We start from the raw sequence: 14397 nt of genomic DNA, 5'->3' as shown, positions 1-14397 counted from the left end.
TTAATGACTTTCAGAATAAAATACCTTCATTATATACTGGCTCTACAGTATAATATTTTTGTAGCATCGTCATTATCAGCCGTACAACGACGCTCACTGCTGGGCATAAGCCTCCCCCAAGGATCTCCACGACGATGGGAGCATAATATATATTTTGTAGAAAATCAGTTACTTGGAAACTGATTACTATTACTCTACTTTTGTAGCATATTCATATATTTTTTTAACTTGTCCATTTAGGCAAAATCACCTGATTTTCCGCAATAGAGATGATTCAGGTGAATTTCAGAGTAGGTATCGGTTATCAATATCATTAGCGGCCCTACAAAAATAATTATACTTACTGCATTTTTTCATTTTCCTAATAACAGATTTGAACTTGTGTGCGCAATGTCACCAACTTACAGAAGTTATAAAACTGGATATTTACAAAAAGTCATGAATCCTACAATATTTTTTATGGTAACACTAATGATACTGAGTTCCGGTGGTTGAAGTCCGGTAATTTTACTAAATGTAGGTAAAAAGAACTGAATCACCTACATTCTTTGGGATAAAAAATAACAATAAATGTTCATCACTTTTTATTCTTTAAAATATGAAAAGCGCAACATTTATTACTCATCATTTGTGCTCATAAAAATAATTTATAATTTACATTAAAGAGAATGGAAGAAAATGCTTGTAGTTACTCTTTATACAATTATTGAAGAAATTATTTGTTTACCTTAACCGTCTGTAAAAATAATCAATCTTATAACAATAGTTATATAAATACAAAATGTTAATTTAAATATCTACTTACTAAATAAAATTCAAATATCCAAATATTAGTTTATAAATAAATTAAATATGACTCGTATCATTTTATTACACAAATATATACATTTTTTTGCGTTAATTTCAATACCTTTGACAATAATTTGAAATTTATAAATATTATTACGTGCAGAAGTGATATTTTAAGAATAAAGTGATGGGTAAGTAAGTACTTATTTAGCATAGTGCTTGTTTATGTAGAGTAATAAAATAAAATTTTAGTGAACTACCTATTCTGCCCAGGAACTTATTTTTCAGGAAACATAAATATATAGTTTACAAATAAAAAGCGTTGCAGGTAGATACCTACTTCTCACGTTTTTCTTATAAAAAAAAACAACTTTTTACAGTAGTTTTTGCCTTTGAGCAAAATATATAAACCTGTGTAGGTATCTACCTTGGATCCAGCGTACGACTGAAATATGAAATAAGGCACCTACTTGTATTTATTTACATAGCTTGCGCTTGTATAGTCAAGACAACCTAGCGAATTCATTCTTTGGGCTAAATATTTTTTCTATAATTAGGCATTTAAGTATAAAAAGTAGGTACAAGACACTCACATACATGCTTGTCACTTGACTTTAAGATACATAACAATCAAAAGTACAAAAATATGCCTAAAAGCGTTTGCAATGATATTCAAACGTGATGGTGGAAAAAAAATATAGTTTTCCCAAGACAAAGTGCTACAATATTAGAAATATACGTAGTTTAGGATACAGATACGTCTATATCTACAGATAGATAAATATAATTTGTGCTACTATCATGATGGAAGATGGAATTTATAAAATTAGTTTAGTTTGACAAAAAAGAGTAGAATTATGTATCATAAAATTATATTCTTTATTATACGTAGTTTAAATTTCGAACATGCTTTTAGAAAAATTTTATGGCGTTCCATTTTTGAATGTTTGACAATTATTTTAAAACAAAAAATGATCATTTGCCGTGATTTATTACGATGGAGTGGACCTTGAAAGAAAACCGAATCGCAATTTTAGCGTTGCATCGCTGTGGACACTCGCCGAGTACCATTTTCAAGTTGCTCAAAAATTTGAAAATAACACTTAGGTTTGTGTATCGTACCATAAATAGGTATAATGAAGTCTCAAGTGTTGAGGACAAGAAAAGAACTGGCCGGCCTCGCTCCGCAAGAACACCAGCAGTGATCAAAGCGATAAAGGCGCGCATACGAAGAAATCCTGTCCGAAAACAGAAACTGATGGCTTTGCAGATGGGGGTCAGTAGAAAAACAGTCAAAAAGGTTTTAAACGAAGACCTTAAGTTGCGAGCATACAAGAAAAAGAGTGGACACTTACTTAATGCCCGCCTGAAAGCAATTAGACTCAAAAGATCCCGGTTGTTATTAAAACGGTACGCGAGAAACCGACACCGTGACATACTTTTTACAGACGAAAAAATTTTTGATATAGAAGAAAAGTACAATAAGCAAAACGATAGAGTGTACGCATAGAACTCTGAAGAAGCAGGAAAAAAAGTTCCGCGGGTTCAACATGGGCATCATCCATCTTCAGTGATGGTCTGGTTAGGTGTCTCTTACTATGGGCCAACGGAGGTTCATTTCTGCGAAAAAGGTGTCAAAACCAGTGCAAAAGTGTACCAAGAGACGGTTTTGAATCGGCTTGTCAAAGATCTGCCCAACACGCTATTTTCAGGACATCATTTCGTGTTTCAGCAGGATTCTGCGCCTGCACACAAAGCCAAAACTACTCAAGCCTGGTTCGACCATCAAAAAATTGACTTTATTAGACACGAAGATTGGCCTTCCTCCAGTCCGGACCTTAATCCTCTGGATTATAAAATTTGGCAGGTCTTAGAGAACAAGGTCTGTGCTAAACCCCACAAAAATTTGGCGAGCCTGAAGTCAGCCATAATTAAAGCCGTCGCTGAAATAGACATGAATATGGTGCGTGCTGCGATAGATGACTGGCCGCGGCGTTTGAGGGAAGTTATTAAAAACAAGGGAGGTCATTTCGAATAATTTTAAGTTATTTTCATTTCTTAATAAATATACTTTAAATTGATATATAAATTTTTATAAACTTATTGGTACTTTTTATTTTATCACTATTTTCATATATGACAGAACTTTGGGACCGACTACGTATTTTTTTTAAATAGCAACACACACTACTTATTGGCGCGCGGACGGCATTTTTGCCGCGAACGAAGAAACAAAGAGCGGCCAAAGCACAAGGCCAAAAAGACCGCGCCGCCCCGTTGTCTGCGCAGGAACTTTCTGGTTTACAAATTTAAAAATCTTTTTTTTACCTAGTATCCATAGCCCGTCGAAAAATAGAAGAAAATAATATCACAGAAAAACTTTCTACTTAGTAATTTCTACCTTTTTTGCCAGACTAACCCCATAATCGCTACCGGAAACAAGTTATCTCTACTCTACGTGTAAATTATACCCACTTTCAGAAGAGCCATCAGAGAAATGGGCAATCCGAGTAGGTGTTTAAAGACGACAATACCTACGCCTACGTCGTTTTACCATCATTGTTAGATAAAATACCTACTCGTGTTACTCACTCTGCCATTCGTGCTGGCTGGCAGTGGATTGAATGTAAACGTAGCATAACAATAAGGTAGTTTCCAATAGTCAAATGAGTTTCTTTTAAGTAAACGACAAAACAAGAAGTTACTATGGAGTTTGTATGCAAAAACAACCTGTGACGTCATAGAAAAACGTGACAAAATGTCGCACACAATATTATTACATTTTTCATGATTAAAATTCATAAATAAGAAATAGAAAAAAGAAAACGTTTCATAATTTATCTTTGACCTAAGTAGGAAACTACCCAATTGGAAGATAGCAGCCCAACAAGACGCTTTTCGTTCGAGCGCGTTCAAGATATTCCAATAGCGTCAATAAATACGAAGTAGTTCTTTAATTGATTATGCGGGCCTCAAACAGCGGCGGGTCGTAAACTCTGCGCTGTCCATTATCCATTGACTAAATTACGGTGAAGAATTTCTTCAATAAATATATACTAGAATAATTACATCACAATAGTAAAGATAAAATTGTATAAACTGGAATAATAGATTGTTGAGAGAAAAGTTTAGACACTATCCACACAGGAGATTAATAGTATTTAAGAATATTTCAAAAAATGTAAGAAACTACTCTATTAGGTGTCTATTTTTATATCGACAGACAGACAGACAGTTGTTGCATAGAACATTACAACAATAAAGGAAGAAGTTAACAACTTATGGAAGTTAGATGATTAATGAGTACTAGACTTTTAGATAGTAAACAGAGAAAATAAAATCGAAAAAAATCTGACTCGGACGGGATTTGATCCCGCAGCTTTTGTCAAGCAGGGACGAGAATTTTTTTCCGATTTAAATTTTCTCTTTGTGAGTTTCTCTAAACACGAGTAAATGCTATAAAAACAATTCAGAATTCAATTTACAGAATTTAAAAATCATATTTTGGTAGTTGTTGTATGTATAATTTAATTATAAAATCGATTATTTTGTCTTCTTTTCTTAATGAGATTGGTCACAGTCTTATTCTATGAGTTGAAAGGACATTGAGAATGGATCTGACAAGTCAAGATATTCATTAATAACCTAATAAATATAAACTTAACAAGTTTAACATTTGATACAAAAACAATTTCATTAAAAATCCTATCTACGTAAAATTTATTATTATGCATTTAATAAACATTATCAAATTCTATACACGTACAAATTGGGACTTGATGCATGGTGTGCGACACTTACACTTACCTCACGACATAATAGTTTTTGATACTTAGTCATTTAGACAATTGAATTACTTCGATGTCGCCATTTTAACTCCCCGTTCCGTTATCGCTTGCTTCTGTGTCTTGCGCAGTTAAATAGGACATTTTTTAAAAAAAATAATATAAAGTCATGAGACTTTCAAAAAAATCATCATCACGACTCTATTTCGTTAACGGACTAGGCAATTAATTGAATGACAATAAACTAGTTAGCTTAAAAATATATAGGTACATCTTGACAATTCTTCTTCTTCTTCTAATTCTTTTATCCTGTGATGTAGGGATCGAATAACAGATTTCCACTCCTCGCGATATTTATAATTAATATACCTATATAATAATATATTTTTAAATTGATAATGGCCCCGATTCCTGCAGCCATCTCTTAATTTTACTTTAAGTTCTACCTGTCATTTTCTTATCCGCCGAAAAGGAAAGGGACGGATGATTGACAGCTCTTAATTTTAGGAAGAATGAGTAAATAAATGAATAACCCGGGCGAATTTTTAGACGGTTGTTTTAGATTTGTGCTTAAAATTGACGTGTGATCCATAAATTTTATGCTTGTCGATTACCCGTCCCTTTCCTTTTCGGCGGATAAGAAAATGACAGATATAACTTAAAATAAAATTAGATGGTGTTTACAGGAATTAGCACCACTGAGTTTAATATTTTCATAAAACACAAATATAATTTACGTCATTTAACTTTCATAACAATAAAACTATGTCGTATTTTCTTTCGTCATAATTTTCAATTTTTATTATTATGGACGAGACGGTTATTTTGGATATCTATCTAGGTATATTCAAATAACAAACAACTTTAGACTATTTTAAAATGAGTAGGTTTGGATACTATAAAGATACCTACCTACCTACCGACAAGGCATTTCATATAAGATATTACTATGATGATGATGGAATTCCGACTTCACATGCCTGCTGCCTGCCCATTCTGTCACAGTGTTGCCAGATTTTTAACATACTTACCTACCTTAAAAGTGAAATATCTTACAGTTCTGTGAATCGATTTCGGAATAAGGCTACTTACATATTTTTCAGTAATGAGGGATTTTCCAGGCTACGTTCCCTAAAAGCAATATAGATGGCGTTGTTTTAATATGAAAATTACCTATTTTAGAATAGCTGTCCGCGGCTTAGGTGACTCGGGCCGGTCTCATGTAGCTTATTTTTATGTTGTCGTCTTTGGAATCTGTTACTAATACTAGGTTAAGCTTTATGTTACTAACATAATATGCACTAGTTTCCGAAATAAATATTTTGAATTTAAATTGCTCGGGAACATAATTACTTACTTTTTCAAAAACACTATGTAAATGGCAGAAGCTTATATAAAAGTAATTGTTTTTTATATTCGGATCGAATTATGTATAGAATTATGTTGGTACCTATATTGCTTCTCTTTATTTTGATTAGAATGTTAATGGGTGTTGTAATTGTGCCTGGGTGTAATAACAAGGGCCATCAATTGATACCCAAAAACAAACATATGCATATGTCTGTTATCCACGAAATTAGTGTTATAGTAGCAATGTCACATCACTGGTGTTGGTTGTGACGCATCCCTATTACTTTATAACTCTATAGCGTCTATTATTGACTACTGCCTCTCTGACAGATAATGTAGTAGGGTGTGTTGCGTAATAAATTAATTAACTCTTCTCTTTCACTGAAGTTTTTCTACTCTCTTCTGACCCATAACCCCGAACAATTAGAAGGTTATACGTAGGAAAATCTGAACAGCGCCATCTATGTGGCCTGGAAAGTCCGTCATTAGATTTTAAAACAGATGAGCGTCGTGTTGTGCACATAAAGAAACAAACAAATCGGTCAGCAGGCAAAATTCATGTTTTCTTTGTGTTTTTTACATGTACCAATGGATTATAAATAGTTGGCTTTGAAATGCAGCTTGTCTGTAAGGCGTACAACGATGTTTTTCATGGTTTCCTATAGAATATTTTCGAGAGAAACGTTTTAACCCGTCTCCTGATAAGAGTAATGGTATGTTACGATGCTTTGTGCTTCTTCCTCGCATCGCGTCTGTGTTCATTCGGGGAATGTGTTTTTAATTCTCGACAGTCGAGCTGAAATGGACAAAAATAACAATGAAAATAAGTACTTATACATACTTAGGTGCCTATTTATCTATGATCATAGAAATAACTGTACAGTTCCTCCAGTAAATGTTGGCCGTCGATCTCCGATCGCGGCGAGCCGGCTCGGTGGACGTGCGGGTAAAAAACCTTGTCCACAAAGGTCGAATTTACCGCGAAACGATTCACGCGAAATGATTCGCGCGTTAGTGAGATGCGATTTACGCGCGTATTTTGAATTCGTGCGATGCTTGTGGACGTGATGTATAAGTGTCTAGTATCTCACATCATTCATTCATCGTTCATGTCTGACGTATTTTTTTTCTTGATGATTAATGAAATGATGAAAGGTGATGATGATGAAACCTAAGCCCCCACCCTCGGAGTAGACTCCTACTCCGAACCCCAAACGAATTAACTCAAAAGTCCGCATAAACTTTTGAGTTATGAAGCGGCTTCCTGGCACGAAGCGAAAATAGGCAGATACACTTTGTTTATTGAATACTCCAATATAATAACACTCGCGAATGTCTTCCGACTAACTTAATGCGATCATTAACCACAAAACACCACTTCGTATTAATTATTTAGATTACTCAATGAAGAAAGCAACTGTCCCGTTTCCGTTTCCCGCCGAAAAGCCTGACAGCTCCTAAATTAGTGCCGTTCTTCACGCACAAAAATACGTGCAAAAAAAAAAGAAAAGAAAAAAATAAAAAAGAAGAAAAGAGATTTTAGTCCTGGCAATTAAGTTAAAATTAAGTTGTTGGTTGGCCAGATCGACACCTTTGCCTAGCAAACATGCAGAAGAAACCATGACGAAGCTTTATTTTGATTTACCTAGTTTTGTTTTTATTTGCCTAAGATGGCATTTACGCTTCAGTCGGCAGACATGATGCTAAATATCGGAGTTGCTTACCAAAATCTCATCATCTGGCACCCTTGATAGTAGATCAAGAACCTCATTGTTAGGAATCGTATGAGGCCGCAGTATTTTTCTTGTAAATTTATTTATACCTGTAATATTAACAATCTTATTAAGTAAGTAGGTAGGTAGTACCTTCCGGCGACAAGTTCCTAGTTCCTATATTTCCATATGTAAAATTTTGCTAATTATTATCGAGACGAGTTCTTCTTTAAGAAAAGTCTTCATTTTACCATTTCTTTATTTTCCGAATGCCTCATTTTCCTAATTATAGATATAGATAATATTAATCATTAAGGCCCCTGACATGTCTAATATAACGACTACGCGCTTACATCATAAGTAGTAGTAACCGTGACCAACGGATTAACGTGCCTTCCGAAGCACGCATCATCTTACTTTCGGACAATCAGGTGATGAGCCTGTAATGTCCTAAACAAACTAGGGATCACAAAGTGATTTTTATGATATTTATGTCCCCAATGGGATTTGAACCCGGGATCTCCGGATCGTGACCCCAACGCTCAAACCACTGGACCACGGAGGCCATTGCGGCAGTAAATAGCAAGGTTAATGATCTATCTCAGCAGTTCTAGAATCAGCGTATTTTTTTTTTAATTTAATGTTGAACCTTTCATCTACGATTTGGACGAACCTCATTCTTACTGTGAGACATAGTCCATAGAAAAAAAAAATGGTTCGCGCGCTGCCTTCACGATTCAAGACTAAACTATGTCCGATAGGGGTGAGGTAAACCTAGCGCAGACGCGGTGGGGAGCGGAGAGTTACATCCTATACGTAGTATTATTCCTTATTTTATGCTAACGTGTAAATGGTCCAGTAGGTAAAAAACGGCCAATAGAATAGTAACAAGAAGTATATACAGGGTGTTAGTGACATCGTAACGAATACTCAGAGGGTGATTCAGACCATGATTCTGAGTTAATATCAAGTGGAATTTTCCGTCGCAAAATTCATGTTATTTTTTAAGTTTTTTTAAATTATTTTCAATTCTATACTTTTGAGATGGAAAATTCCACTTGATATTAACTCAGAATAATCAGCTGAATTATCCCTCTCAGTATTCGTTACGATGTCACTTACACCCCATACAAGTACATACAGTAGCCATACAAGTAGGTATGGGTGTTAGTGACACTGTAACGAATACTGGAGGGGATGATTCAGACCATGATTCTGAGTCGATATCAAGTGGAATTTCCTGTCGGAGAAGTCATGAAAATTTTAGAGCTTATTTAAATTATTTTCCGTTCCATACTTTTGCGACGGAAAATTCCACTTGATATCAACTCAGAATCATGGCCTGAATCATCCCTCAAAGTTTTCGTTACAATGTCACTAACACCCTGTATAAGAAAAAATAAGGCCAATAATGCCACCTATTGTGCTTTTTTTCGTATATTTATGTCCTTTATACATGTCGTTGTGCAATAAAGTATTATTGATTGATTGATTGACCCCCTCCGGTTGATTGAGGGGAGGCCTGTGCCCAGCAGCGGGACGTATATAGGCTGTTTATGTTATCCCTTCTTCTTTGCGAGTCGATGGCGATCGATACTAAATTTTTGCTGACCAATAATTGGCCACGCTTACGGCATTGTCAGTGGCTTCGTAAAGGTCTTTAATAGTGCAGGTGTTAGGGCACTTAGGACAGCACAAAAGGTGAGCCATAGTTTGTGGTGATACTCCACACTCGCAATCATCGCAACCATCAACCAGATATCCCCACCTGCAGAGATTATCCTTGCAGCGGCAAACCTGTGTCCGGAGCCTATTTAAAGACTTCCAAGTGGGCCACGCTAGATTGCTTCCAGGCGGGAGACTTTCCGATGGTGCGATAAAAGGGGTGGGAGAACACTTCCGCCGCCAAAGATTTTAACGGGCTTGGCTAGGTTCGTGTTTATGTTATGTATGTTATGATTGATTGATTGATTGAAATATACTCACCCCACGCCATAAGTAAATATCTCAATGGTATCACGTACAAAACTAACATTGCTCCAAAGAGCATTATTATTGCTATATAACTCAGATATGGCACCGTGAAGTTGCAAAGGCTGAAATAAAACAAAGATACTTAGGTTATTGTTATTTCTTGTTTTCTTTTATCGTGTGGGCTGTGAGATGGAGTACCAACCTCATCAACCCTGGTGCCAGGGTGACTATTGAGCCGCCAAAGGCCCCTGAAATGGCTCACGTAATGGTAACCGGGACCAACGGCTTAACGTGCCTTCTGAAGCACAGATCATCTTTTCGGACAATCTAGAGATCAGCCAGAAATGTCCTAACCAAACTAGGGACCAAAGTAATTTTTGTGATATGTCCCCACCGGGAATCGAACCCGGGACCTCCGGATCGTGAGCCCAACTCTCAACCACTGGACCACGGAGGTCGTTGGGTTATTGTTATCATACCAGGTTTTGTTATCATACTCATACCAGGGCTTAGACCAAGAGGACGACCAAAAACAAGATGGGCGGATGTGGTCAAAAGGGACCTGTGCATGTGCAATGTCTCCGAGAACGACACGTCCGATAGAGCGAAGTGGAAGAGAAGTACGAAGAAGGCAGACCCCACCATCAGATGGGAATAATAAATACCAAGGAGAGAGAGACTTAGGTTATTGTTATTTGTGTGTTTGAGTGGGCTCGAACTGATGCAGCCCGAATGGCCACTGCGACCTAGCTACATCAATTGTGACCAAAGGTTACAACGCCATCTGTCGATAACTCCTTTTTTTTTTTTTGACGTGACTTATTGTAGGTTTGCCGCAGATGGCATTAACTACTTGGCCGGACAAATGGGGAGCGCTGAAGGCTCTCACCCGGTACAACGTTTAAGACAACAGGCCTGAGGGTGCCCAGTTGGGCGCGAACCTCGGCTCAGGGCGTCGTCTGAGAGGAAAAATATTTGAAAGAATTAATCGACCCTAGTGGGTCGATAGCGATAAGCTCCTCTAAGTACCCAAAAGGTTGCCAGGAAGAGGTACAATGTTTAAGTATCAAAGCCGCCTATTGTACTCTTCGTTTCTCTTTTGTATTTCCTGTGTATTCAGCAAATATGAAAAATAAAACAATAATATAAAAATAAACAATAATAAGAATAATATTTTAATTTTTAATAATGATAATAATATTTTTTTAATTAATCATATTTATATGATAATATGATAAAATATATGATTAATATATTATAATAATGTGCATATAATTATTTGTTATGTTATGTGTTAAGACCGCGAGGGGAGGGAGCCGATGAGGACACAAAGGATACAACCATACGCGTTTAAAAGCTGTATTCGACTGCCAGGCCGGGGGAAACGCAGTCCACCCGCATCTTATTCTAATAACTTATAACTACCCACTTAATATACTAACATCCCTCCACCCTTATTTAAAACTAAAAGAAACGTCTGTAGTCCACTATGTTACGGTTCCGTTTCGTTGTAGCTGGAACAGTCTCAGGTTGTACGTCGGGAGGGGGGTGTGCCACTTCTAGAACTTGGTCACCCGTTGCGTCGCACTCAGACCATAGCTCTAGGTCGGCGCCCGCTGAGCGTGCCGGGCTGGCGGCCGGGCGCTCATCCTCGGAGCGTCTCGAGCTCTGTTCCACTGTGACCGGCTGTTGTGGTAGTACCGATGGCATTGATAAAACTAGTGGTGGTAGTTGTTCTTCCAATGGCCTTTCCGATGCTGGAACCGGCGGTGATGACTCATTCGTACCTGAGCACTCCTCCCCCTTATACTTCAAAAGTTGGTTTTTGTGCTTTTTTATTGTCTTATTAGTGTTATTTACGTGAACTAAATAAACGGACATTCCAAGTTGTTTTATTATGGTACCTTCAGCCCATTGAGTTTTTTGATTATGGTAAACTTGCACTAACACTTTTTCGCCAATTTTGAAATTCACTTTCCGATTACCTCGATACCGATCACACTGTAAGGACTGATTCACTTTCACTGTTTTGTCGAGTGCCGTATCGGAAGTTGATGATAAACATGGGTTAATAAAATCCAGCCTACTTCTTAATTTATGTCCATAAATTATTTCAGATGGTGACCTATCTGTGGTAGAATGTCTTGAATTTCTGTATTGGAAAAGAAATTCCTGCAACTTTATATTTAAATCTTTACTTTTACTGCCTGACAACAATACTGATTTAATTGCACGTTTAATTATCTTAACATAACTCTCCGCTTGCCCATTACTCGCAGGGCTATAAGTAGGAGTAGTTATATGTTGTATACCATTACGTAAACAAAAATCACTAAATTCCGCAGACACAAAGTAGGTTCCGTTGTCCGAACATATCGCTTCAAAAATACCAAATCTCGCCATAAGTTCACAAAGCTTTTCAATTATAACACGTGTACCATAGCCGCTGGATACATCGAAACACTCCACCCACTTTGAATAAGCATCAACTACTATTAAAAATGTCTTATTATTGATGGGTCCGGCGAGATCTATATGCACTCTGGACCAGCTGTGCGCCGGGTAGGGCCACGGAGTGAGCGGCGCGTGCGCGGGTGCGGGTCGCAACGCAGCACATATGTGACATGTCGTCACATGCGCTTCAATTTCTAAAGACATTTTAGGCCACCAAAATCTGTCGCGCGCCTCAGCTTTCATCTTTTTGATCCCTAAATGTCCCCTGTGAAGTTCTTCTAATATTTTATGTTTTTGTTCTTCTGGGATTATTAACTTATGACCCCGCAATAAGATACCATTTTCACACGATAACTCTAAACGGTTTTCATAAAACGGTTTAATTAGGACGTCGTTACATTTCCCAGGCCATCCATCTAACACGTATTGTATGACACGCGATAAAATTGCATCTGTTTTCGTAGCCTCGCGTAACTCCGTCATTGATATGAAACGGTCACCCTCATATACAAAGTTGACGTACAGCGCGTCATCAATGACCTCCGCGTCACTGTGTGCATTTGAAACCTGTTCCTCGTGAGTCGAGCGGCTTAAAAAGTCAGCTGTGTTGCGAATACTACTGACATACTCGATAGTATAGTTATAAGCTGATAGAAATATTGCATAACGCTGCAATCTATTCGCCGTTATTTCCGGTACGCCTTTAGAAGGATTAAATATTGATAGAAGTGGTTTGTGATCTGTTCGCAACGTAAATGGTTCGGATCTACCAAATAAATATTGGTGATATTTTTTTACGCCAAATACGATTGCTGTAGCCTCTTTCTGTATTTGGCTGTATTTCCTTTCAGCGACCGAAAGGGACCGCGAAGCAAAGGAAACAGGCTTCTCCACACCGTCATCTATTTGCGATAATATCGCACCTAGACCGGTGGGTGACGCGTCCACTGTCAAAATTATATTAGCTTCGGGATTAAAATGCGCTAAATTTTTTTCCGAAGATAATTCACTCTTGATGGACGCCACGGCCTCATCATGTTGTTTACACCACGCCCAGCGTGAATGCTTTTGGAGTAACTCGTGCAGCGGGTTTAAAATTGACGAAGCATTACGTACGAAGCTCCGATAATAGTTCACAAGTCCCAGAAATGATTTTAATTCTGTAACGTTCGTTGGAGTTTTCGCATTAACGATAGCTTTTATCTTTTCGGGAGACTTGTGTATACCATGCTTGTCAATTATATAACCTAAATATGAGACCGAGTCCTGGAACAGAAAGCACTTTTCCTTCTGTAAAACCAACCCGGCTTCTTCTAGTCGGCGGAATACTTCTAATAACCGTTCCAAGTGTTCATTTTTATCTTTGCCGGTGATTAAGATATCGTCCAGATACAATAGAACCCCGTCAAGTCCTGCGAGCAAAGTCTCCATGGCTCTTTGAAATATGGCCGGTGCACTAGATAAGCCAAATACCAGTCTTGTGTATTTATACAATCCCTTATGCGTATTTATACAAGTTAATAATTGTGAGTCAACTGACAAACAAAACTGGTTATACGCTCTCGACAAATCTAGTTTTGAAAACTGCTGACCGCCACTTAATTTTGTAAACAGTTCGTCAATTCTGGGTAGTGGGTATTTTTCAATTATTAACTGCTTATTTAGTGAGACGGAATAATCAGCACACAAACGAATAGATTTGTCTCGTTTAAGGACCGGGACTATAGGGCTTGCATATTCCGAGTGTTGAACTGGCACCAAGATACCTAACTCGACCAGCCGATTTAATTCTTTCTCGACTGACTCTCGAAGGGCAAAAGGTAGCGGACGCGCTCGGCAAAAAATTGGTTTCGACCCTTCTTTTAATTTTAGTTCAACAATAACATTTTTACAACATCCTAGTTTGTCAGAAAATAATTTTGGAAACTTAGCTGATAGTTCATTTAAATGTTTTTCACCCAAACTAATTGAACATATTTGCAGACGGAATTTTGAAATGAAATCTCGTCCCAACAATAACGGGCCATTACCGCGAACAACATACACGATTACATCATTTTTAATTTGCTTATATAAAAATGGCAATGAAATTGTGCCCAGAGATTCGATGCGTCCACCATTATAAGCCTGCAAAATGTATTTACTTGGCTGTAATTTAAAATTCGTAAACAACTTATTGTATATTTCTTCGGATATGACTGTGACCGCAGAACCCGTGTCTACTTCGAAATTCAAGACATTTTCGTTAACTACAACAGATTCCTTCATGGGCTCACCATACAACGTACGAATATTACAAATTATTCGCTTACCGTCGTCATCATCATCATCCG

The 14397-nt window shown here is 37.3% G+C and overlaps 2 protein-coding genes across 20 annotated transcripts in view; one reads left to right on the top strand and one right to left on the bottom strand.

The window, feature by feature from the left end:
• Positions 1-14397, top strand: part of LOC126377543 (uncharacterized) — a 394831-nt gene that overhangs the window by 225392 nt on the left and 155042 nt on the right. The gene's annotated exons all lie outside the window — the stretch shown is intronic.
• Positions 6434-14397, bottom strand: part of LOC126377515 (multiple C2 and transmembrane domain-containing protein) — an 81927-nt gene continuing 73963 nt past the window's right edge. For all 18 annotated transcript variants that reach the window (XM_050025270.1, XM_050025269.1, XM_050025271.1 and 15 more), the window contains 3 exons: positions 9623-9732; positions 7649-7746; positions 6434-6720 (listed from right to left, as the gene is read on the bottom strand). In XM_050025270.1, the coding sequence (XP_049881227.1) occupies positions 6643-6720; positions 7649-7746; positions 9623-9732 (286 nt within the window). In that variant the 3' untranslated portion in view covers positions 6434-6642. The remainder of the gene's footprint in view (positions 6721-7648; positions 7747-9622; positions 9733-14397) is intronic.

The sequence above is a fragment of the Pectinophora gossypiella genome, chromosome 23, assembly GCF_024362695.1.
Source record: "Pectinophora gossypiella chromosome 23, ilPecGoss1.1, whole genome shotgun sequence".
Lineage (NCBI taxonomy): Eukaryota > Metazoa > Arthropoda > Insecta > Lepidoptera > Gelechiidae > Pectinophora > Pectinophora gossypiella.
The sequence above is the reverse complement of the archived record's forward strand: the minus strand, read 5'-3'. Positions and strand labels throughout refer to the sequence as shown.